Source organism: Mobula hypostoma, chromosome 6, assembly GCF_963921235.1.
Source record: "Mobula hypostoma chromosome 6, sMobHyp1.1, whole genome shotgun sequence".
Taxonomy (NCBI): domain Eukaryota; kingdom Metazoa; phylum Chordata; class Chondrichthyes; order Myliobatiformes; family Myliobatidae; genus Mobula; species Mobula hypostoma.
This window is the reverse complement of record NC_086102.1, coordinates 42,493,954-42,521,227: the sequence shown is the minus strand read 5'-3', so window position 1 is coordinate 42,521,227 and position 27,274 is coordinate 42,493,954. Positions and strand designations below refer to the sequence as shown.

At 40.7% G+C, this 27,274-nt stretch overlaps 1 protein-coding gene across 3 annotated transcripts in view; it reads left to right on the top strand.

Moving 5' to 3' along the window:
- The window catches only part of tbx15 (T-box transcription factor 15), a 93,948-nt gene that overhangs the window by 26,685 nt on the left and 39,989 nt on the right, over positions 1 to 27,274 (top strand). For all 3 annotated transcript variants that reach the window (XM_063049858.1, XM_063049859.1, XM_063049860.1), the window contains exons 2-4: positions 8,055 to 8,280; positions 12,912 to 13,013; positions 25,195 to 25,366. In XM_063049858.1, coding sequence (XP_062905928.1) covers positions 8,055 to 8,280; positions 12,912 to 13,013; positions 25,195 to 25,366 — 500 coding nt within the window. The remainder of the gene's footprint in view (positions 1 to 8,054; positions 8,281 to 12,911; positions 13,014 to 25,194; positions 25,367 to 27,274) is intronic.

Sequence of the window (27,274 nt, the reverse complement as noted above, 5' to 3'; positions counted from 1 at the left end):
ACATCACAACAGCTTAACTTCCATTTCTAAAATTTGTTTTGCTAAGCCAAATTAAAATAATCTTCTTTAACTTTGGTTGCTATGTAGCTTCTCTTTCTCATCTATCTCAGCTCTTTACTAATGTCATTGCCTGCACTTTCTATTTCTAATGGTATGCAAACAGCAGCTCTGCCTCACCGCCATTTCCTTTGAGATCTTTACAACCTCTGTATCGTTACACTGTCCAACATGCAGTACTGATCTGTCCAGTAAATATATCCAAGTTTGATGAGCTGCTGGTTAGGCTGTTAATTGTGGTTGGAACAGTAAACTGCACACAAGTCAAATTAACTTCCATAAACGTTGAACACATATTCTGTGGTACTAATTTTCCATCGCTTTACAAACAAGTTCTGTCATTTTTGTCTCAGGCTGGGTTGTCTGATGACCTATAATGCATAACATTTTGTTTGGAATTGTGACATTAATTCTGTTTATCACTTTTTTTTTCATTCTTTTGGCAGCAAGTAATCTGTAAAATTCTTTCCATCTCCTAACCTCTGTACTTTAATAAAACTCTGGATAAATTAAATGCAACTTTAAATATAATTTGAATGCAGTAGAGTGTCTGTTTATGGATTCCTAAACTTTGCCTAGTTCCATTCTATGCTACTCCAATAAACCATTTCCCATTCACCTTGTCAAACTACTGTTCTACAAATTCATTACCAAGTAGTGGAATTTTTTTCTGAATCTTCCACTTTGCTTGAAAATATGTGAATACTTTGCTCAAATCCTCTATTTCTTCAGTTATAATCTGCTAATGTGGTTACTGACATTCCTCTAAGCATTTTGAAATGTTGGATCATGTTCCATTTCATCTTGTTTTGCATTGAAAACAAATCAATTTTGTAACGTTCTTGTCATAACTTGGAGCCATAACTCTTTGAATTATTCCTTCTCAATCCTCTCATTAATTTATTAATGTTTCTTTGATGATACAAACATGGCATTTCCCCGTGGCTTTTCCCTCAATCTGTTGCCAGAACTTTGCTTAGCAGTGCCACTAAAAATAACAGGAATTCTGCAGATGCTGGAAATTCAAGCAACCCACATAACAGTTGCTGGTGAACGCAGCAGGCCAGGCAGCATCTCTAGGAAGAGGTGCAGTCGACGTTTCAGACCGAGACCCTTCGTCAGGACTAACAGTCAGGATTAGCAGTGCCACTGATGTTTTACTGTTATGGCAGCAGATATAGGAAAACCAGGTATTGTAACCAGATTAAGAAAATCTCATAGGATAATCTAGATTATTTGCCATGAATTAGATCTTTTCTATTATTTCTTCTCAAGATTCAAATTCATTCAATATTTAAATTATAGATTTAGGTATTGTAATCAGTTTAATTTGTGATCAAATATTTTAACAATGTGTCTCAATTCCCGACAATCTCATTGGTATACTTTGATTTCATGTGAATGTGATGTCAGTTCAAAGTGAATTCATGCTGCTGCTCACCCTGTTCCATAATAAATCCCTCCTGTTCTGTGGTATAGATGCACTGTTCCATAATATACCCTTTCTATTCTGACATACCCACTCTGTTCAATATCCATTTTACAGATGTTGTGCACATCTGCACACAAATCACTGCTGCCACCTTAATGTTTTATAGAAAGCAAAATTATTTTTGCTCAATGTATATAAAAAGCTGTGTTCATTCCTAATGACCATGGATCAAAAATACGATGCAGGAAATTATTACTTAGTATTTAAAACATAGGTGTTTGATTTTCATTTCCTACAAAATATTGTCTACTCAGTATTACGGGGTTACTATTTCATTCCAATAAAGCACTTTGATTGAATAATTCCATATCATTCCCATTATATAATTAAATTTACTGAAGCCAGTTTTCTCACCCTTTGGGGTGATTGTCTTCTCAAATCCTTGGGCAATACAAATTAGCGTGAAAAATAACTAATGACTGCTATATTATTGGAAGTGCAACTTTTCAGATGATGGAACAATGAGATAAAATCTGCTATTTCAAAGGAATGTAAGAATAATTGAGAAATATTTTAAAGAAGGAATTAGCTTTAGTTGTCACATGTATACCATGAAAGGTGTTGTTAGCATCACATCTAATCAAAGAGGATTGTGCTGGGTAACCCACAAGAGTCAGCACCAACATAGCACGCCCACAGCTCACTAACCCTAGCCCATACATTGTTGGAATGTGGAAAGAATCCAGAGCACCTGGAGGAAACCCACAAGTCATGGGCAGAATGTACAAACCCTTACAGACAGTACAAACCCTTACAGACAGAAGTGGGAATGGAACTCTGAATTTATGCTGTAAAATGCTGTGCTGCCCTGTCTGTAAGGAGATTATCAATGGTGCCCTGGATTCTCATAATAAAGTTCACTGATTACAGCAATAGGAAAGACAAACACAGCATCAAAATACTTCAGAAATGTTCTTATCCCAATAGTGACATGGATGTTTTTGTTAAGTACATTTTCCTTATGCTGTTTATTCCAATTGAGTCATTTGTAAAGCCGTGGTGCAACTATCTGGCTGTCAACATAAGAATTCAGACTACACATAGTTTTTAGCAGAAGCATGAACATTTTTAGCTGTATTTCAGCTATATCATAATTATAATTTTTATTCTGTCTGCATCTGAAGATTTTTCAATTCACAAATAACCAAAAAAGCTAAATGAATTTTGTAAATATTGATCAACTGTTAACTAAAACAAAATTATAGATGTCACTTAACTAGCTGACTCTGATCAATTCTGCTCTTCAACAATCCTGATGTGATTTGCTCTCTCAGTGATTTATAGGGATTTACAGTAGATAAATTTGTTTACAGAGGTCTTTGCTTTCAATCAGAATAAACAGAAATAAGAATATGTCACATTTTAGGATTTGGATAAACTTTTCTGTATGTTTTTGTGCAAAAGTAGTTGCCTTTCAAATGCTTTATTTCAAAGCATGATATATTTGCGTAAGGAAATAGGGCACCAAGATGTAGACAGACATTAGTTTGTTTTCTCTCTCTAAAGAGTGTAAATAATAATTCCAGAAAATACTGGAAACATTCAGCAGCTGACACAGCACATTGCAGAGAGAAATAAAGTTAGCATTTCAGGTCATTGAATTAGATGTTAAAAATCAAACATACAGTATTTTAAATTGCAGAGACTTTGGAGATATAAAAGAATTGCCTGAGCAGAGACCAGACGAGAACGAATGACAAAAGAGGCAGTGAATCCAGCTGGGAGAGAGCATCATAGGTAATTTGTCTGCAGAAAATGTGCAAAGAAACAGATGAATGAGAACAGAGGCGAGAGACAAAATAAAATTATCCAACTGTAATATACTGAGCACTATGAAATCTGAAGCAAAAGAAAATGCTGGAGATATTCAGCATGTCAGGAAGCATCTGGTCGAGAAACAAAAACAGGGTTAACTTATTAGTTCTGTTATAACTGGAAAAGCTGGTTTTCTGAAACTATTGTCAAGTTCTAAGAGCTGTAATGTATCCGGACTGAAGATGAGATGCTGTTATGTGAGGCTACATCAGGCTTTAGTTTAGCAGTGTAAGGCATTAGTGACAGAGGAGTCAGTGTGAAAATGAGGTGGAGAATTACAGTGAAAGTTAAGTGCAGGCTCATGGTCTGAACAGAAGTGTTTTCCAAAGTGGACTGCATGGAACATAGAACAGGACCAGACAGGATCAGGCACTTTGGCCAATGATGTCTATGCTAACCTTTGTGCCAATTAAACTAACTCCATTTGCCTGCATATGGTCTATGTCCCTGCATTTCATGCATCATATGCCTGTCTAAATGCCTCTCAAAATTTGCTATCATATCTGGCCCCACCACTTCCCGCAGTAGCTTGTTCCTTGTCAGTATGTGTTAAAGAAAAGTATGTCTCAAATCTCCTTTTAACCGCCCCCACCCCCACATTTACCTTAAATGTATGACCTCTAATATTTGAATCCAGAGTTTGATTTTTTTTAAATTTCAGATTTTCAACATCAGTACTTTTTGTTTAAAATTAATAATTAACTGTTTTAGTAATTACTAAACATCTCAGAATTGATTATGCTGTCATCCTGATTCCTGACGTATTCCTCCATTAAATGGTGAAGAAGCATTGAATGTGACATTTTCCTAAATGGTGGTAACCATCACTGATTTAGTATTGTTGAAAACTATAATTGTATTGCTCATTCAATACTATGCTTAATCACTTAAGCAAAACTTCATATATTTCTACTTATCTTGCACTGGCAATTAAGTTCATGTCAAATTTTTTATCCAGAAAAAAAACCCCACTATCAACCACCAGCAAGATGAAATATGCTGTTAGATTCTGGAAGAAAAGAAATTTCATAACATGAATAAGAGCAAATTGGTAGAGATGTTTAGATTAGATTAGATTAGATTCAACTTTATTGTCATTGTGCCGAGTACAGATACAAAACCAATGAAATGCAGTTAGCATCTGACCAGAAATGCAAAGACTAGTGTTATTTACAAAATAATTGCGAATAAAAAGTAAGTGCTACAGCACACAAATATAAAAGTACTGAGACAGACCAATATGGATGCAATACTGCTTAGCGCTGTGATGTGAGGTTCAGCAGGGTCACAGCCTCAGGGAAGAAGCTATTCCTGAGCCTGCTGGTGCGGGAGTGGAGGCTCCTGTAGCGCCTACCGGATGGGAGGAGAGTAAAACGTCCATGGTTAGGGTGAGATGCATCATTGATAACACTTTTCGCCCTGCCCAGGCAGCGTTTATGGTAGATATTCCCAATGGTGGGCAAGTGGGTGCCGATAATCCGCTGGGCAGTTTTCACCACACGCTGGAGTGCTTTGCGGTCTGATACGGGACAATTGCCATACCACACTGAGATGCAGTTGGTGAGTATGCTCTCAATGGTACAGCGGTAAAAGTCCGTCAGTATCCTGGGACAGAGGTGAGCTTTCTTGATGCTTCGCAGGAAATAAAGGTGCTGTTGCACCTTTTGATCAGGATGGAGGAGTTCACGGGCCAGGTGAGATCCTTGGAAATGTGGACACTGAGGAATTTGAAGCTTGATACGTGCTCCACTACAGCTCTGTTGATGTAGATGTGGACGTGATGTGAGTGTGGCTCCTGGCATGCCTGAAGTCCACAATGATCTCCTTGGTCTTCTGCATGTTAAGGGCCAGGTTGTTATCGGCACACCATGCAGCCAGGTGCTGGACCTCGTCCCTGTAGGCCGCCTTGTCATCCCCTCTGATCAGGCCAGCCACCGTGGTGTCATCTACGAACTTGATTGTGGAGTTAGAACCATGTACAGGAACGCAGTCATAGGTGAAAAGGGAGTACAGAAGAGGGCTCAGCACACAGCCTTGAGGCATGCCATTGTTCAGGGTGAGAGTGGAGGAGGAGAGGTTGTCTAACTTAACTGATTGGGGTCTGTTAGTCAGAAAGTCCAAGGTCCAATTGCAGAGGGGTGAGCTGATACCAAGCTGGCGAAGTTTGGCAATCAGCTTGGAGGGGATCACAGTATTGAATGCCGAACTAAAGTCAATGAACAGCATTCTGACGTAAGAGTTGGGGCTGTCCAGGTGGGTCAGGGCAGATTGAAGTGCTGTGGAGATGGAGTCCTCTGTTGACCTGTTGGTGCGATAGGGAAATTGATGGGGGTCCAGGGTAGAGGGCAGACAGGATTTCAGATGTGATAGAACCAGTCTCTCAAAGCATTTTGCAATGATGGGGGTGAGTGCAACTGGACGGAAGTCATTCAGGCCCGTGGCAGTGGAATGCTTCGGCACTGGCACGATGGTGGTGATCTTGAAGCTTGTGGGGACAACTGCCTGGACCAGGGACAGGATAAAAATGTCCGTGAAGACCGCGGCCAACTGCTCTGCACAGACTCTGAGCACACGGCCAGGTATTCCATCCGGACCAGCTGCCTTCCGTACATTCACCCTGCTCAGGGTGGCGCAGACATCGGAGGTGGAAAGTGAGGGAGGCAGTTCACCAGGTGGGAGATCCGCTTTGAGGGTGACCTCCTTGTTCCCTCGGTCAAAGAGAGCGTAGAAGTAATTGAGCTCATCAGGAGGGAGGCAGAGCTGGAAGGGGGCACAGTACTAGGCGGTTTGAAGTCTGTAATGACCTGTATGACATGCCACATGCACCGGGGGTCCGAGGAGTTGAAATGCTCCTTGATTCTCTGTTTGTAACACGCATCAAAGTTGCTGGTGAACGCAGCAGGCCAGGCAGCATCTCTGGGAAGAGGTACAGTCGACGTTTTGGGCCAAGACCCTTCGTCAGGACTAACTGAAAGAAAAACTAGTAAGAGATTTGAAAGTGGGAGGGGGAAGGGGAGATCCGAAATGATAGGAGAAGACAGGAGGGGGAGGGATGGAGCCAAGAGCTGGACAGGTGATTGGCAAAAGGGATATGAGAGGATCATGGGACAGGAGGCCTAGGGAGAAAGAAAAGGGGGGGGGAACCCAGAGGATGGGCAAGGGGTATAGTGAGAGGGACAGAGGGAGAAAAAGGAGAGAGAGAAAAATAATGTGTGTATATAAATAAATAATGGATGGGGTACAAGGGGGGAGGTGGGGCATTAGCGGAAGTTTGAGAAGTCAATGTTCATACCATCAAGTTGGAGGCTACCCGGACGGAATATAAAGTGTTGTTCCTCCAACCTGAGTGTGGCTTCATCTTTACAGTAGAGGAGGCCGTGGATAGACATATCAGAATGGGAATGGGACGTGGAATTAAAATGTGTGGCCACTGGGAGATCCTGCTTTCTCTGGTGGACAGAGCGTAGGTGTTCAGTGAAACGATCTTCCAGTCTGCATCGGGTCTCGCCAATATATGGAAAGCCACATAGGGAGCACCGGACGCAGTATATCACCCCAACCGACTCACGGGTGAAGTGTCGCCTCTGTTTGTATATGTGTTTAGCCTGAGAGGTTCCCCTCCTCAGGTTGGCCCTGGCTGAGCTGTAAGCCTCCCGGTCTCCAGACCTGAAGGCTGAATCTCCGGCTTTGAGCAGGAGGCGAACTTCTCTGTTTACGCTTGACTATTGTTCAGAAAAATTGACCAGTGCACATCCTGGATCCAAATAAATGACCTTTTTACCCAGCTTAATATTAAAGCCGTTACTATTGGTAATGAACCTATGAGTACAGTTAAATAAGCCTAAAGCCACTGTCATATAACTTCCCTGAAGCTCCTTTTTCTACAACTTGGTACATAATTTGGCAATATTAGTAGTTTAAAAGGAAGATCTCTCTTGATTTCTTCATATTGCTAAGATAAATACAGAATACATTTGGGAAAAGAACACACTTTTGCACAGCTGTGGGGAAAAAGCAAATGCAGAAAATATAATTGTAATAACATACTGCTGGCTTAAATCTCAAAACTATCTATAACATGTAGCAGTATTCAAAATGTTGCCGTAACCATCAGTTCTGTTTGTTGTGAAGTTATATAATAAAGTGGCAGTTGTTAAATAATCTCTAGAAGAAAAAAGGTTTCGTGACTTTAAAGAATGTTATGTGATATCAAACATCAATTACACTATTAACTTAACTGGACATACAAAAATTAAAAAATGGGCCAGGGTAGTCAGCAAAGTATAGATTGTTTAAAAATACCTTTCAAAGTGATATTGCAGGGTTAAGCATGCTCCAAAGTTTGGGATAGGAAGTTTGAGGGGTTTTCCATTGGTGTGATAGTGAAAGAATTTAGCCATCAGAAAGAGATAATAATTGGCATAATAGTTAAGAAAATTGAGGATTATTGACTTGGTCTTCCTCCTTGTTCTGCAAGAAAAATCCAGAGCCCTTCACAGACAATTCTGAGCTGCTTTTATGTGAGATACTAAAGGGTTCTATGTGAAGTGCTAATTTACATTTTCATTTTCATTCTAGTGGGAGTGGAACTACTCTAATTTTCAAAGTTCTGTAATTATTCTCTATTTCTCAGGTTCTTATTGCTTTTATCCTATATAGCTTATAATGTGATTTGCTCTGTGTGTTTCAGAGTCTCAGCTGAGCTCAGATCAGGAGCAGAGTCCGGCCGCAGAGGGGGAGAGCCCAGCTCAACATACAGCCTGTTCCTATAGCTCTCCCACAGAACTCACTGCTGACACCTCCTCATCTCTCCCAACCTCCTCCATGGATGAGATTCAGATGGAACTTCAATGTGCCGATCTTTGGAAGCGATTTCATGATATTGGCACTGAAATGATTATCACCAAAGCTGGAAGGTACCAGTCGCGAATTTTAAAAATCATTTAAATTTGTGCTATTTTAGTAGGCCATAACATGAAATCCTATTTCAAGGCTGAATCTTTCATTTGAAACTTTGACATTATTCTCCATATATTTATATAGGAATGTGTGAAAGCTCACTCACAGCATTCTGCATAACGTCAAGTCTCCAACCTGAAGAATCGTGATTTTAAAATTTGTTTTTGAGTCGGTCTGTGGTCCTTGTCTGAACATCTTCATCAATCTACAACAGCATGATGTTTGAACTACCAGTGATTACTGGGGTACCGCAAGGCTCAGTGCTGGGACCCCAGTTGTTTACAATATATATTAATGACTTAGATGAGGGAATTAAATGCAGCATCTCCAAGTTTGTGGATGACACAAAGCTGGGCGGCAGTGTTAGCTGTGAGGAGGATGCTAAGAGGATGCAGGGTGACTTGGATAGGTTAGGTGAGTGGGCAAATTCATGGCCGATGCAATTTAATGTGGATAAATGTGAGGTTATCCACTTTGGTGGCAAGAACAGGAAAACAGATTATTATCTGAATGGTGGCCGATTAGGAAAAGGGGAGGTGCAACGAGACCTGGGTGTCATTATACACCAGTCATTGAAAGTGGGCATGCAGGTACAGCAGGCGGTGAAAAAGGCGAATGGTATGCTGGCATTCATAGCAAGAGGATTCGAGTACAGGAGCAGGGAGGTACTACTGCAGTTGTACAAGGCCTTGGTGAGACCACATCTGGAGTATTGTGTGCAGTTTTGGTCCCCTAATCTGAGGAAAGGCAGTCTTGCCATAGAGGGAGTACAAAGAAGGTTCACCAGATTGATTCCTGGGATGGCAGACTTTTCATATGATGAAAGACTGGGTCGACTAGGCTTATACCCTCTGGAATTTAGAAGATTGAGGGGGGATCTTATTGAAACGTATAAAATTCTAAAGGGATTAGAAAGGCTAGATGCAGGAAGATTGTTCCAGATGTTGGGGAAGTCCAGAATGAGGGGTCACAGTTTGAGGATAAAGGGGAAGCCTTTTAGGACTGAGATGAGGAAAAATTTCTTCACACAGAGAGTGGTGAACCTGTGGAATTCTCTCCCACAGGAAACAGTTGAGGCCAGTTCATTGGCTATATTTAAGAGGGAGTTAGATATGGCCCTTGTAGCTAAAGGGATCAGGGGTATGGAGAGAAGGCAGGTACAGGGTTCTGAGTTGGATGATCAGCCATGATCATACTGAATAGCGGTGCAGGCTCGAAGGGCCGAATGACCTACTCCTGCACCTATTTTCTATGTTTCTATGTTAACATGGAACTTTTGCCTGACTCTTTAGATATTCATTCCTTAGCTCCATTATCATTAGCAGAATCTTTAGTCACCATATCCTTCAGCTCCAAAATTCACACCCTAAACACCAATTCCCTCTTTTCTTGCAAAGTCTTTTTGATATGTTGCTTGCTCTCTCCAGTTTTCTGTAAAGCAGAATGAAATGTCCATGTAGCTGTTCTATAAACATGTATGTTGTTGAGATAATTTGCCAAGCAGTTGTTTTTGATAACTAGTCAATAGTCCCAGTTGTCAGAGCACATTCTGGAGACAGGGAATGAGGGCAAAATTAGGCTCCAGTCACCTGCAAGCACTGGACAGGATGGTAGAAAGGTCCCCAGTACTTGTTGGGCTATACCTCAGCAAGTAACACAGTACATGGTGTCATGACAAATAAACAATTAAAAGAAAATTAGTATGAACCAGTTTAAATAAAATATGTAAATGGTCACCATTTGTTTCAATAAAGACAATCTTAAAACTGCTGTAAATTATATATGTCTAGAGACACTCTTGGTTCCTCCCACCTTTGCTGCATGGAAGACTTCCTGTGAGTTTAGCAACTTCGCCAAGAATTAACAAAACTTGGATTCATGAGTTTTGAAGCTGCCAACATCTGGCTAGTTATACAGACATTGAAAAGGAAACTATTTAAATCATGGTTCCTATGCATTAAAAAGTTAAAATAATATACTTAACCTTTTCCCCCAACATTTACATCTTTAGATGAGATTTATTAATAGAAATGTTGACCTGAACTTTATGGATTAATTTTTGGCTGAAACATTTGAGGACATTCTTTTTAAGACTTCCACCTGCAACCCTGCCAGTTACTCTTGGGTGGTGCCTGCCTGCACTGATAGCAAAGTCTTTATACTCCTCAGGACAATGTGCCATTTAAATGGGGTCAACGGATGCCCAGGTGTCTACAGACATAATTGTCTCCTGAAATTCTCGTCAGTTATATTGGCCAGAACCAATACTATTGGAACCCCTGAACTCCAGGATGGGCCCATTCTCACCATAATTCATCTCAATGTGTGCCCATCTCCAGGACCAGTGAGCTCTGGAGAAACAGCAATTCCCAGGGTGCCTATGTCTCTCTTATCTATTCCATGTCCCGAGGCTGCCTCCTAACACTCATACCTTACAAAGGCCCCTGTTCTATTCCTGTTAAAACTGACCAAAAAATTTATAGATTTACAAAATACCAATCCACAATTGCACGCTTTATACATTTTGGGTTACAACTCGTTTCCAACTTGTACTCAACTGTTTTTTACCTACCAAAGTTTAAATCTACTGAGTCAGGAAGTTTACTCTGTGGCACACGAACTCTCATATAAATCTGTCATCAGTTTTAACATTACATACCAGTTCCAGTGGTTGTTACATTGATGTCCTTTTAATTTTGAGATTTGTTTTTCTTATAAATTGAACTCTCTTTCAATGTTCATTTATGTTATCCTCTTCTGTGAAATTCCTTGCCCGCCAATGTGATGAGTCACTTCCAGGACAGAATGGTTTGATGGACGGATCTGCTGCCAGACCACTGTTTGTGGAGCTTCTAAGCAGGTGGAACAATTATCAGGGAACTTTGAACTGGCTTGGCTGCTAACTTTACTGCCTTGCCCAGAGTGCTCAGCTGAAAAGAACAATAAATAAGAAATAACTGACACCAGACAAATTTACCATTCTGTGTTCTACCCTGTTGATGCTTCAGCATGTACTGCCAGGCATCACTCACTTCCCATCCAAAACCAACCTCCAAGGAACTTTCACCTTGGAAGCAAACAAGGCATTAGTCTCAAAATGGTTTCAAACAAGTCAGTGAAACTTTAACTGGAAAAGCATTGCGAAATAATCGCACAGATGTTGCTCACCATTTCAAGGAATAATTTTCAGAATCTTGCCCTGCTCTGATTTCATTCTGAACTAAATATAAGTGTATAACACTGAAAAGTTTAAAAGGAGAGGAAATCCCTGGGGCAGTCAGTGTTAATAAAAATAGGCCTTTAATTCCTCTCCCTAAACTGTTTCTGCCATATAATTTCACTTTTACTTATTCCCTTGTTGATTTTTTTTGTCTGGGGCCAAAGGTGAAAATGCAAAGTGGCATTGAATTTCAGTGCAATGAATTCTGAGCACACAACTCTCTTGCATTATGCATCCATGTCACCACTTATTCTGTGCTGGATAGACCATATGTAAAATGACTGGAACTCTAAATCCCTTTGAAAGCGAATTTGAAGCTGGACAAGAATAGACAGCTTGCAAATCAGGTTCAAACAGAATTAACCCTCCTTGGATTGATCAACCTTCAATTACATAGAAACAAGTTTCTCTTTGTATTTAACTCCAGCATACAGAAGCAAATTATCAGCTATCACTAAACACAAGGAATTTAGCTACAGCTTCCCGCTTATATACTTTGAAACAAGTGTGAACCATTGCTCTTCATTTTTCCGATTAAAACCTATTCATGTTCCAATTCTTTCCCAGGATTTGCTTGTTACAAACCACTTCTATCATTGGGTATACACTGTATCTTTGTTACTGAATGTTGTCATTTATAAAGACAAAATGGTAGGCAGTGATTCATGCCAGATACTAGACCCCTTTACACTTGCCCAATCATTCAGAATGTAGGAGCTCATGATGATTGAAGGAAAAATACTGCAGATCCTGGAAATCTAAAATAAAGTGAAAAGTACTAGAATTACTCTGCAGGGCAAATAGCACCAGGACCCAGCTGAAACTCTGAATTAGAAAACCCTGGTTCAAACCTCTTTCTGGAGTCTTGTGACTTCAGAAGTAAATCATGCCTTGGGTTTTGAATAATGCAAGAACAAAAAAAACTTGTATTAAAGGCACTTAATTACAATTTATGTTGAATTATGTAAATTATGCTTTACTCAATTACCAAATTCTATAACTGGTTTGAGGAGATTACGAATGAATCTAGGTGTTTCCCTCCTACCGCGGGGATAGCCTTATGTAGGGTTGGTTAGAATGGGTGGTGTGTTTGTGTATAAATGATGGAATTTATACTTAATATGTGTAGAACTTATACTTTAAAAGGTTGGTGGTGAGCAGTTGGCTGTGTTTCCCTTACAGCATGGTTCACATGCCTGAGGAAAAAGAAACGCATAGAGGAGGAACACTCAGCTTGCACATGCTCTGCTTTGACAATTAGCAACCTGTTTGTAATCCCAGTCAGGGAATGGTAATAGTTTGGGAGATTTCAAGGGAAAAGAGGAAATGTATAACCTTTGAACTAATTGATTATAATTTTATTCATAGGCGAATGTTCCCTGCAATGAGAGTGAAGATCACTGGGCTTGATCCACATCAACAATATTACATAGCAATGGACATCATCCCTGTTGATAACAAACGATATCGGTAGGTTTCCAGTGCTTTTTGGCTGACTGTATGGATATTCTAATTTTTAGCAATGAGAGCTTTATTTTTGAAGAAATTCTACACAGGAAATTTGGCTTATAGGATGGGTTTTCACTGTTACTCTTCAAGGATTGTCAAGCAACCATGCCCAGTGTCTGAAAAGTCACTGAGTAATATACTGTAATGGTCAAAATCAAGTATCTTATCAAACTTCAAAGATCTGAAATGATATTAAAACTGGTTTACTAACACAATACCATGTTTTGTTTCACTTATTTTAACTTGGTTCTCAGTGAGATACTTGATATTCCCTAAAACACGATGCCATATGTCACTCCGCGTCTTTAGTTTGCACTTGGCAGAAGAAAACAAGAGTGAAGCTTCTCCTCTTGTAATTTGAACTGAAATGTTCAAGTTCTGAGCAGCAGCATCAGCATTCTGCAGGCAATTAACTTGAGGATTCTCGCTGCATTTTGTATATATTTAAAAAAATGCAAACCGGCTTTTTCCACTGAGGTTGGGTGAGACTAGAGGTAATAGGTTAAGGGTGAAAGGAGAAATATTTCTTTCTTTCTTTTCCAATATTTTTTATTGATTTCTATATAGAACAATACAGAGTCCAAGAGAATACATATTATAAAACAAAAGAAAAAATATTATAATACCAGATACAGTATATTGAATCTCATTAACGAACTCCTTACTCTATATTCATATAGATCAGATTAAGTCGTATATTAGAATATAAACAATTTTATTAAAAAAAATCTTCACCCACTATCAAAGTCAAAGCTGTTTGGGGAAAAAAGAAGAAAAAAAACTGATCAGATAATAAAATATGCTATTAACCAACTTCTGTACTTTAACAAGAAGTCAGATTATGAAAATAATTTAAAAACGGCCCCCACAAATTTTGAAAATCCTGGTTAGATTCAGAAATTGAACAACGACTCTTTTCTAAATTTAGGCATGCCATAACATCCCGTAACCAATGAACATGATTAGGCAGAACAGCATCCTTCCATTTAAACAAAAGTGCCCTCCTAGCCATAAGAGAGAGAAAAGCCAGAATGTGCAGATCAGATGTCTTCAAAATGATATCTTTGCTTCCAACAATACCAAATAGGGAAGTCAAAGGATTAGGCTTAAAATTTACTTTAGGGAGTACAGAAAAAGTTTGAAATACTTCCTTTCAGTATTTTCCAAGACTTGGGCACGTCCAAGACATATGAATAAATGAAGCTTCTCCATTGTTACACCTACCACAGAAGGGAGATAACTTATCCTTGGTCATATAAGCCCTATGAAAAGGAGAAATATTTCAGGGAAACTGAAGGGGAAGCTCCTTCACTCAGAGGGTGATGCAAGTGTGGAATGAGCTGCCTGCAGAGGTGTTGGATGTGAGTTCGATTGCAACATTCAAGAGAAGCCTGGATAAGTACATGGATGCGAGGGGCATGGAGGGCTATGGTCCAGATACGGGTTGATGGGACTAGGCAGAATAAGAATTTGGTACAGACTAGATGGGCCAAGGGGCCTGTTCTGTGCTCCATTACACAATATGGTTCTACATTAGTTTACAAATGTCTGCTTACAGCACAGAAGCTTGTTAGTGCCATGCACATTTCAAAGCAACAAAGCTGAAATATTTTGCAACTTGTAAGTTTTGGGACAGAATTCAGTTTGCACTACCAGCAATACCAGGTTACATTACCTCCTACGCTGAATTTTACAACAGTGGGGAAACTTGACGAGCAATCCTATAAAAGGAGCTCTTCTATTTGACTTATTTTAACCTCCGTCTGAGTACAAGACTTCTGTTGTTTCACTTGGTGTTGTGGCACTGTTAGTAGTAAACATTTGGCAGACACTCGTGCATGTTGTAATATTGGAAATACCAGTTACAGACTTCTTATGCATTTTGGATCTTCTTGTTAAAAACTTTAGGTGGTCAAGTAAAGGTCTGCTGAGGTATTGACAATTGTAGTACCAATTCTAATGAGCAACTTTGCAAGAAATAATTTTGGAAGGCAGCAAGGTCATGAGAAAAAAAGTCTTTAGGACAAATACTTCCAACTACCATAAATATACAATGGCCTATCCTTGTGTAATATTTCACTACTCTCTGGATTTTTCTGAACAGCAATTAAGACAAAAACTGCAGAAGTGACAAACATGGAAGATAGAACAGTACAACACATTACTATGCCCTTGATGTTGAGATGACCAATACAAACCTACTCCAAGAACATGTCTAACCTTCCCTCATACGTGGCCCCAAACCGTCGATTTTCCTTTCATACATGCACCTATCTAAGAGGCTCTTATTGTATCTGCCTCTACCACCACTCCTGGAAGTGCCCATGTGGGCGACCCAGCAGTGTAGCGGTTAATCTACAGCAACAGCAACCTTGGTTCAATTCTGCTGCTGTCTATAAGGAGTTTGTACGTCCTTCCCATTCTCCCACATTCCACAGATGTATGCGTTTGCGTTACTAAGTTGTGGGCATGCTAAGTTGGTGCCGGAAGCAGGGTGTCACTCACGAGCTACCCCAGTACATCCTCAGACTGTGCTGGTTGTAGACACAACTGATGCATTTCACTCTATGTTTCAATGTACCAAAACTAATCTTTTATCTTTACCATTCTCTGTGTGGAAAAAAACTACCTCTGACTTCTTCCTTAAACTTTGCTCCATTCAACTGCAATGGATGTCCATTGCTATTGGCCCTTGCTACCCTGGGACAAAGGTGGTGGCTGTCAACTCGATTTATGCCTCTCATGATCTTATACTCCTCTATCAAGTTGCCTCTCATCCTCCATTGTTCTACAGAGAAATGCCCTAGCTTGTTCAACCTATCCCCATAAGACATGTTCTTTCAATACCTCTGTTCCTCTATGCTGCCAAGAATCATGCTAATAACCTTGCACTGGGCCTTCAAGTTGGAAACAAATCTGAAACAATAAAGGATGGGGATACTCTGCAGGTTATGCTGATATAATCTGACCTTCTAAGTGTTTCTGACATTTGACTTCTTATTTTATCTAAATATGAAGGTTTTCAACAAATCTGTAACTTTGAGAGGTTGCACCAAATACAATGTTCCACTATACCTCGTAAGAAATTTTGTGGGAGATATTTGGAGAGACAGCTGAACTGTTGACGTCCATGGTTCATGCATTAATTTGATACTCCCCCAGCACAAGTATGCAAAGATCCAAGGCAACACCAGGTTTCTGACAACTACAACATGGGGATTTCAAGTAATAATCACTAAAGCTGAAAGTTCTGTCTTCCCCAGCCTTTCGTCTCTCAATCCTTGAAACCATCCAGACCATTTGCAAATGAGAACTTGGCACTTTCCAATCTCACTGCTTTTGTTGTGTCAATCCCGTCAATCATCATCGCAACACCCCTTCAGTTTGGAAGGCCATTTTCTTCACAACCATCTTCATCATTTTCTACCCCTTTTTAACATCCTCCTTGAAATCATCTCTCTGAACAAGCTGTTATTCTCCTCTCCTAATGCAAGACCATAAGACCAGAAGAAATAGAGCAGAATTAGGCCATTCAGCCCATTCAGTCTGCTCTGCCATTCCATCATGGTTGATCCCGGAATGCACTCAACCCTATATACCTGCTTTCTCATCGCATCCTTTGATGCCCTGACTGATCAGGAAACTATTAACTTCTGCCTTAACTTAGCCTCGACTGCAGTCTGTGGCAGAGAACTCCACAAATTCACGACTTTGGCTAAAAAAATTCCCCCTTACCTTTGTCCTAAAAAGGTCACCCCTCAATTTTGAGGCTGTGCCGTCTAGTTGGGGATACCCCCACCGTAGGAAACATCCTCTCCACATCCATCCTATCTAGTCCTTTCAACATCAGAATCAGAATCAGGTTTATTATCACCGGCATGTGATGTGAAATTTGTTAGCAGCAGCAGTTCAATGCGATTCATAATCTAGCAGAGAGAGAAAAAAATAATAAATAAAATAAAATAAAACATAATAAATAAACAAGTAAATCAATTATGCGTATTGAATAGATTTAAATTAAAAATGTGCAAAAACAGAAATACTGTATATTAAAACAAGTGAAGTAGTGTACAAAGCTTCAATGTCCATTTAGGAATCGGATGGCAGAGGGGAAAAAGCTGTTCCTGAATTGCTGAGTGTGTGCCTTCAGGCTTCTGTATCTCCTACCTGATGGTAATGGTGAGAAAAGGTCATGCCCTGGGTGCTGGAGGTCCTTAATAATGGACGCTGCCTTTCTGAGACACCACTCCCTAAAGATAACCTGGGTACTTTGTAGGCTAGTGCCCAAGATGGAGCTGACTAGATTTACAACCTACACACATCAAAGTTGCTGGCGAATGCAGCAGGCCAGGCAGCATCTCTAGGAAGAGGTACAGTCGACGTTTCAGGCCGAGACCCTTCGTCAGGACTAACTGAAGGAAGAGCTAGTAAGAGATTTGACTAGCTCTTCCTTCAGTTAGTCCTGACGAAGGGTCTCGGCCTGAAACGTCGACTGTACCTCTTCCTAGAGATGCTGCCTGGCCTGCTGCGTTCGCCAGCAACTTTGATGTGTGTTGCTTGAATTACCAGCATCTGCGGAATTCCTCATGTTTAGATTTACAACCTAGCTTCTTTTGGTCCTGTGCAGTAGCCCCTCCATAGCAGACAGTGATGTAGCCTGTCAGAATGCTCTCCATGGTACAGCTTTAGAAGTATTTGAGCGAATTTGTTGATATACCAAATCTCTTCAAACTCCGAATAAAGTATAGCCGCTGTCTTGCCTTCTTTATGACTACATCAATATGTTGGGACCAGGTTAGGTAGATTTCAATGAGATACCCTTGCATTCTTCTAAATTCCAGTGAGTACAGACCCAAAGCTGCTAAATGCTTCTCATATGTTAACCCCTACATTCCTGGAAACATAGCGGCTGGTGGCGTAGTGGCATCAGTGCCAGACTTTGGATCCATTCCCGAGTTCGAATCCAGCCAGCTCCCTTGTATGTTTTCCATCCGTGCTGGGTTGAGCATCGAGCTAGCAACTTGGCTTCGTAAAAATAAAGAAAGCCTGCTAAAAAAACACAGTCATGATGGCATCTCGATGACTCCACTCGGAGTTAAGGGATTTCTTCTTCTTCTTCTCCCAGAATCACCCTTATGAACCTCTTCTGGACCCTCTCCAATGACAACACTTCCTTTCTGATATATAGGGCCCTAAACTGTTGATAATACTCCAACTGCAGCCTGACTGGTGTCTTATGAAGCCTCAGCATTATCTCCTTGTTTTTATATCCTAAACCCCTTGAAATAAATTCCAACATTGTATTTGCCTTCTTTACCACAGACCCAACCTGTAAATTAACCTTCTGGGAGTCTTGCACAAGTCCCTCTGCACCTCTGATGTTTGAACTTTCTCCCCGTTTAGATAATATTCCACACTGTTATTCCTTTTACCAAAATGCATTATGATACATTTCCGAACACTGTATTCCACCTGTCACTTTTTTGCCTATTCTTCCAATTTGTCTAAGTCCTGTTGTAATCACATTGTTTCCTCAGCACTACCTACCCCTCCGCCTATCTTCATATCATCCACAAACTTTGTCACAAAGACATCAATTCCATTATCTAAATCACTGACAAACAATGTGAAAAGTAGCGGTCCCAATACTGACCCCTGAGGAACACCACTAGTCACTGACAGCTAACCACAGAAGTCCCCCTTTATTCCACCTCAGCACCTCCTGCCTGTCAACCATTCCATTATCCATGCCAGTATCTTTCCTGCAACACCATAGGATATTACCTTGTTAAGTAGCCTCATGTATAGCACTTTATCATATGCCTTCTGAAAATCCAAGTAAATGACATGCACTGGCTCTCCTTTGTCCACCCTGCTTGTTACTTTCTCAAAGAGCTCTTAACAGATTTGCCAGGCAAGATATCCCTTTATTAGAAACCATGCTGACTTTAACTTATTTTATCATTAGTCTTCAAGTACCTTGAAACCTTATCCTTAATAAAGGACTCCAGCACTTTTCCAAGCACTAAGGTTAAGCTAACTGGCCTATAATTTCCTTTCTTTTGCCTTACTCCCTTCTTAAAGAGTGGAGTAACATTTGCAATCTACCAGTCCTCCAAGATCATGCCAGAGTAAAGTGATTCTTAAAAGATCATGACTAATGCATTCATGATCTCTTCAGTAACCTTTTTCAGGACTCTGGAATGTAGTCCACCTGGTCCAGGTGACTAATCCACCTTAAGACCTTTAATTTGCCTAGCACTTTTTCCTTTGTAATAGCAATAGCACTCACTCCTGCTCCCTAACACTCACAGACCTCTGGCACACTGCTAGAGTCCTCCACAGTGAAGACTGATGCATTTCTTTGTTCCCCATTACTATCTCACCAGCACCATTTTCCAATATCTCTTTCTTTGTTTGGTTCTACTTTTGGACCAAAATAATTTTGGATGCCATATATGTGTACAGCAATGTAGTTGTACACAAGAATAGTTGCTTGTGTCTGCTCCATCAGTCAATAAGTTCATGGCTAATATTTTACCTCAGCACCACTTTCTTGAACAAACCCAAATTTCCATAATATCTAAGGATCTTTGTCTTGAATTTAGTCAGTGACTGAATCTTCACAACCTTCATTAACATGATGAACATAATTCCTAAACATTATAACCCTCTGGGTGAAGAAATTTCTTTTCACCTGTCATGAATGCCCTACTCTGTTTTGAGATTGTGACCCTTGGTTCCAATCTTCTCAGCCTGGAGAAACATCAGCTCTACATCGATCCTTTAAAGCCCTTAAAAGTATTTTTACCTATCAATGAAATTGCTGTTCAGTCTTCTAAATTCCAGAGTTAAAGTTCCATCTGCTTAAACTTAAGAACATAAGAACTAGAAGCAGGTATAGGTCATCTGGCCATTCAATAAGATCATGGCTGATCGGGCCATGGACTTGGCTCCACCTCCTTGCCTTTTCCCATAACCCTTAATTCCCTTGCCATATAAAAATCTAACTATGACTTAAATTTATTTAATTACGTAGCTGCTACTGCTTTCCTGGACAGAGAATTCCACAGATTCACTACTGTCCAGGAAGAGCAGTTTCTCTTCATCTTCATCCTAAACTGATTCCCCTGAATCTTGATGCTATGTCTTCCAGTTCTAGTCTCATTTACCAGTGGAAACAACTTTCCTGTTCAATCCCTTTTATAATTTTATATGTTTCTGTAAGATCCTCTCTCATTCTTTTGAATTTCAGTCAGTATAGTCCCAGGTGACTCAATTTCTCCTCATAGGTTAACCTCCCCATTTCCAGAATCAATTTCATGAACCTCCTCTGCACCTCATCCAATTCCAGTACATTTTTCCTCAAGTAAGGAGATCAAAACTGTATTATTCCAGGTGCAGACTCACCAATACCCTGTATAATATCATTACACTGTAATCAAAATATACTCTGTGAGAGATACTGCTACTTTTAAATACTGAGTTAATTTTGTTCATTATCCATTACACCATCTGGATTAAGAAATGGAGAATGAGATGTAAAATACCCACTAGTGAGAGATGTATAATCCAAGCTAAACTAAAATTTTCTAATTGGAATTCTGGTTCTAGAGAACAGTAAGGATATAAAATTGAATTAGTGCAAAAAATTAATAAATGCTGGCTATTTGCAGGGTATCATGCCCCTAAACTCACACTAGCTAATTCTCTCAGAGCACCCAAGGTTGAAATGGGCCTTCACCATTTTTAAAGGTGAATACCAATGAATTGATCCACTTGACCTGAAACAGGAGTGTGTGGGCCATGGCAGTCAAAGCTCAAACTGGGCACGGCACCTGATGATGAGCTTCAGCCTGATGACTTCATGGTCTGGCCTGTGTCTCCTTTAGCAGCTGAATACTGCTTTGAACAGTCAGAGCACATTTCAAATGATTTCAGAAACTGCATGATTGCTCTACACAACACTACCTGCTTACCAGCGACATTCCCAAACTACCTGCTTGCCAGCGCCAGCCCATTACAAGTTAAACTTGATGTGTCTGCTAGCACTGATTATGTGCAGTATGCTACTATGATCTACTACACTTACAAACATGTGTAGTGTGAGCAAGTGCTGCAACAAGGAATAAATATTCTCCGCATGCCTCCTGCACAGGTTTGCTGGGCCTGAACATTCATATTGGATTCACTTTCTTATAGATGAACAACAAACTTAAGTTCAAATGAAGCTGCCTGCCTTGACATTCTGTTGTCATTGGCTGGTTACACACCTTCTCAATGATATGCCAGCCTCAAAACTTGCATTTATCATGTCCCAAATTTATTGGCGGTGTGGCCTTTGGTGTCAATAAATGTCCCATAATTACATAGAAACATAGAAACATAGAAAATAGGTGCAGGAGTAGGCCATTCGGCCCTTCGAGCCTGCACCGCCATTTATTATGATCATGGCTGATCATCCAACTCAGAACCCAGCCTTCCCTCCATACCCCCTGACCCCTGTAGCCACAAGGGCCATATCTAACTTCCTTTTAAACATAGCTAATGAACTGGCCTCAACAGTTTGCTGTGGCAGAGAATTCCACAGATTCACCACTCTCTGTGTGAAGAAGTTTTTCCTAACCTCGGTCCTAAAAGGCTTCCCCTCTATCCTCAAACTGTGACCCCTCGTTCTAGACCTCCCCAACATCGGGAACAATCTTCCCGCATCTAGCCTGTCCAATCCCTTTAGGATTTTATACGTTTCAATCAGATCCCCCCTCAATCTTCTAAGTTCCAACGAGTACAAGCCCAGTTCATCCAGTCTTTCTTCATATGAAAGACCTGCCATCCCAGGAATCAATCTGGTGAACCTTCTTTGTACTCCCTCTATGGCAAAGATGTCTTTCCTCAGATTAGGGGACCAAAACTGCACACAATACTCCAGGTGTGGTCTCACCAAGGCCTTGTACAACTGCAGTAGTACCTCCCTGCTCCTGTACTCGAATCCTCTCGCTATAAATGCCAGCATACCGTTCGCCTTTTTCACCGCCTGCTGTACCTGCATGCCCACTTTCAATGACTGGTGTATAATGACACCCAGGTCTCGTTGCACCTCCCCTTTTCCTAATCGGCCACCATTCAGATAATAATCTGTTTTCCTATTTTTGCCACCAAAGTGGATAACTTCACATTTATCCACATTAAATTGCATCTGCCATGAGTTTGCCCACTCACCCAACCTATCCAAGTCACCCTGCATCCTCTTAGCATCCTCCTCACTGCTAACACTGCCACCCAGCTTTGTGTCATCCGCAAACTTGGAGATGCTGCATTTAATTCCCTCATCCAAGTCATTAATATATATTGTAAACAACTGGGGTCCCAGCACTGAGCCTTGCGGTACCCCACTAGTCACCGCCTGCCATTCTGAAAAGGTCCCGTTTATTCCCACTCTTTGCTTCCTGTCTGCTAACCAATTCTCCACCCACACCAATACCTTACCCCCAATACCGTGTGCTTTAAGTTTGCACACTAATCTCCTATGTGGGACCTTGTCAAAAGCCTTTTGAAAATCCAAATATACCACATCCACTGGTTCTCCCCTATCCACTCTACTAGTTACATCCTCAAAAAATTCTATGAGATTCGTCAGACATGATTTTCCTTTCACAAATCCATGCTGACTTTGTCCGATCATTTCACCGCTTTCCAAATGTGCTGTTATCACATCCTTGATAACTGACTCCAGCAGTTTCCCCACCACCGACGTTAGGCTAACCGGCCTATAATTCCCCGGTTTCTCTCTCCCTCCTTTTTTAAAAAGTGGGGTTACATTAGCCACCCTCCAATCCTCAGGAACTAGTCCAGAATCTAACGAGTTTTGAAAAATTATCACTAATGCATCCACTATTTCTTGGGCCACTTCCTTAAGCACTCTGGGATGCAGACCATCTGGCCCTGGGGATTTATCTGCCTTCAATCCCTTCAATTTACCTAACACCACTTCCCTACTAACATGTATTTCGCTCAGTTCCTCCATCTCACTGGACCCTCTGTCCCTTACTATTTCTGGAAGATTATTTATGTCCTCCTTAGTGAAGACAGAACCAAAGTAATTATTCAATTGGTCTGCCATGTCCTTGCTCCCCATAATCAATTCACCTGTTTCTGTTTGCAGGGGACCTACATTTGTCTTTATCAGTCTTTTCCTTTTTACATATCTATAAAAGCTTTTACAGTCCGTTTTTATGTTCTCTGCCAGTTTTCTCTCATAATCTTTTTTCCCCTTCCTAATTAAGCCCTTTGTCCTCCTCTGCTGAACTCTGAATTTCTCCCAGTCCTCAGGTGAGCCACTTTCTCTGGCTAATTTGTATGCTACTTCTTTGGAATTGATACTATCCCTAATTTCTCTTGTCAGCCACGGGTGCACTACCTTCCTTGATTTATTCTTTTGCCAAACTGGGATGAACATCGAAGCTGTAATTCTTTGTTTTCTTACAGCAGCATCTCAAATGACAGACTCCAATCTCATTATTTATAACTCTCTGAACTTCTGTGCTTTACCATTGACTTTTCTATGAATGTAAAATAAATAAAATTGTCTCTTAAAAGTAGACACGGGATAATGCCTTTGAAATACATTAAATTGATTCTGATTTCATGCAAACATATGAATTAGAAGAATGTCGGCCTGTCGAATCTGCTTTAGTATTTAACAATGTGGCTGATCTAATCATAACTTCAGCAACAAACAATCTGTTGGAAGAACTCAAATGGCCAAGCGGCCTCTGTTAGAGGTATTGTTGATGTATCCAGTTGAAACTCTGCATCAGATCTCTATCCTTTCACCCCTCAGATGTAAATCCTCAGATTATTTGTTGCTTCAGATTACGGCATCTGCTGTCTCTTGTGTCTCTTGACCATAACCTCAACTCCACACTTCTATATTAACAGTGGTAACTTTACACTCCCTTGCTCATCAATGATTTTTCTCCACTTAAAGGTATTCAGAGACTCTGCTTCCATCAACCTCATGAGAGGAGAATTCCAAAGGCATGACACTGAGAGAAAAATTGTTGCCTCATCTCTGATTAAAATGGCAACCAGTTACATTTAAAGAGATGGCTGGTAGTAGCTTCCTCCACAAGAGCTAATATCCTATCCATATCCCTTCTGTAAAGACTCTTATGGATCTTCCATGTTTCAATCAAATCTACTTCCTTTCTCCTAAACTCCAGCTGATATAATACTGTCCAGTCTTTCCTCATAAGGAAGCTCACCTACTCCGGCCATCTATCAGGCAAACTTTCTCTAATCATACTTACTCACAAAAGGAGAATGATACAGTGCTGTGAGCTTTCCTTATAACTTGTTGTACCAGCTCACTAATCTTTTGTGAATGGTGCATTAGCAACGTGGATCATTCTGCACCTTCTCACCATTTAGTAATACACTGTTTTAAATTTTATTGACCAAAAAGGACAATTCCACAACACGGTTGCCACTCACTAATCCACAGCTCTTTGTAGCCTCCTTATGTCCTCCTCACAACTTACCTTCCAACCTGCCTTTGTGTTATTGGAAAGTTGAACTGGCAGTGCCTCCATCCAAGCCATTCACATGTTGAGGTTCTTGCACTGATCCCTGTGGTACATCACTTACTAAACAGCAGAAGATCGTTTATGCCTGCCTCTTGTTACCTGTTCTACCCATGCCAAAATGTTACCTCCCACACCATTTCTTAGTCATTCGATCTGTCTGAAGGGAAGTGCTTGATGGTTGGGGAATCTGAGGTAGAAGGGGGTGGGTAAGTGGCAATGAGAGGGCAATATTACAATAAACCTACTGTATATCTGTAATGGTCACAGAGAACCCTGATGACATGGTCTTAGTAGTAAAATCTCAGTATGACAGTCCTCTGAGACCTCCTAGTACATGCATAAATAAGTTTAACCATTGTTTTCAATAATCAACAAAAATGGTTTGTCCACATTCCTAACTAAGCGTTCTACATGTGCTCATGAGCAGACCATCACTGTTCATCTGAGAGATAGATTGAAGCCTCGATTACCAACCAGGGGAATTGAAATTGAATGGGAGTGCATTACTTTGGGCTCTGCTGAGGTTTTCTGATCTCTGGTTTCCTTTCCATCTGCAGGTACGTTTATCACAGTTCGAAATGGATGGTTGCAGGGAATGCAGATTCACCAGTCCCTCCTCGAGTCTACATCCACCCAGACTCTCTAGCATCTGGGGACACGTGGATGCGACAAGTCATCAGCTTTGATAAGCTCAAACTTACAAACAATGAACTGGATGATCAAGGACATGTATGTAGATAGCAATTTATACTTTAAAAGACTATTGTTTATTTCACAGTGATGTTTATGTTACAACATTGGGCAATGCTAATGAACAGTCAAGTCAGGATACTCAAGCTAATGGCTCACAGCATTAGTTAATTAGACATGAATATAGCACCTGTAGGACAGCAGCACATCCCAGAGCACTTTACAGGACAAGAACAGAGGACCAGCAAAAAACAGAGTTGGGCTAAACGTAAACACTGCATATGCTGGAAATCTGAAATACAATGAACTGCTGGAAATACTCAGCATGTCGGGCATAGATGGAGAATGTTTCAGCTAATGATCAATTGGGATCACGTTGACACACTCAGATGAGTGGGACGTCAGTGGGATCAATAGGGGAGCTTCTTTTTACTAGAAGGAGAAATCGATATTCATGCCATCAGGTTGGAGGCTACCCAGATGGACTATAAATTGTTGCTTCTCCATCCTGAGGGTGGCCTCATCTTGGCACCAAAGGAGGCCATGGACCGACATGTCAGATTGGGAATGGGAATCAATATTAAAATGTTTGGCCACTGTGAAGTTCCTCTTGCGGCAGATGGAGCAGAAGTGCTCGACAAAGCGGTCCCACTTTTTAAGGCGGGTCTCACCATTGGCCGCATCAGGAACACCGGAGGTGATAGACGACCCCAGCAGATTCGCAGGTGAAGTGTTGCCTCACCTGTTTGGAGGCATGAAGTGAGGGTGAGGGAGGATGCGTGTGGGCACTTGCAATCCACATTAATCACTCAGATGAAGGGACTGACTGTGAAGTAAATTTTCTGACCCCAATGGGAAAGAGGAGGACACAAACAGTTGCAATGTAAGTGGGAGAGAAAGCATCATACAAATGTGAGCAAATGTGAGATTACACATTTTGGTACCAAGGAAAGACTATCAGAATATTGTTTAAATGAGAAGAAGGCTCTTAGTGTTGCAGTACCTTGGAAGCTGGTTGTTCTTGAAGAGGGTTATTGGAAAGTGTGTGGGGCACAGATGCTTCAGATTCAGTCTTATTATTTAGGAAGGGGATGATTACATTGGAAGTTCTTCGGAGGAGGCCCACTAGGTTAATTCTTGGGGTGAAGAGATTGACCTATGAGAAATAATTGAATATATTCAATTTGCATGAGCTGAGATATAACTGAAATATGTAAAATTCTGGGAGAGCTTGACAGGATAGGCTCTGGAGGTATATTTCCCCTTCTGAGCAAATCTAGGCCTCAGGGGCCGGGATTTTAAATAGGGAGTCAGTCATTTAAGATGGATTCCTTCTCTAAGAAAGGTGTGAATCTTGGGAATTCTCTACCCACACCTGTGAGGGCTAAATCAGCAAATATTATCAAGAAATGTGGACAATAGGGGAATAAATGGTTATGGGTTTGGACAGGAAAGTGGAGAAATGATTAAGTCCATCATAATCCTACTGATTTTCAGTGTAGATCTAATGGGACTTCAGCATCTGGTTGTTAAAATCTCACTGAGTCATGTAACAACATATAAGGGCAGATGAACATTAGACTGGTGAAAGAAATAGTTTGTAAAGAGCATCTTCAATGAGAGCAGTGTGAAAGCAAATTAGGTAGATTTAGAGAGGGAATTCCAGAGCTTATGGAGTTAGCAGCTGATGGCACAATCATTGATGGTGTTAATTAAATCAGGAGATGATATAAACTTGAGTAACACTGATATCAGGAGAGTTGGAGAGTTTTATTTACTTAGAGCTTTATTTACAGAGAAGGAAAACTCTGATTTTAAACCTCTGCTGCCTTGCTGCCATACCCACCCATGGGAAAGGCTTTGGAAGTAAACCCTGAGGAAGGAATCCGGGGCCGGGGTCCCTAAGGCGGTTTGATGTTGTTTACAGCTTCACTCTGGCAGCCTCTG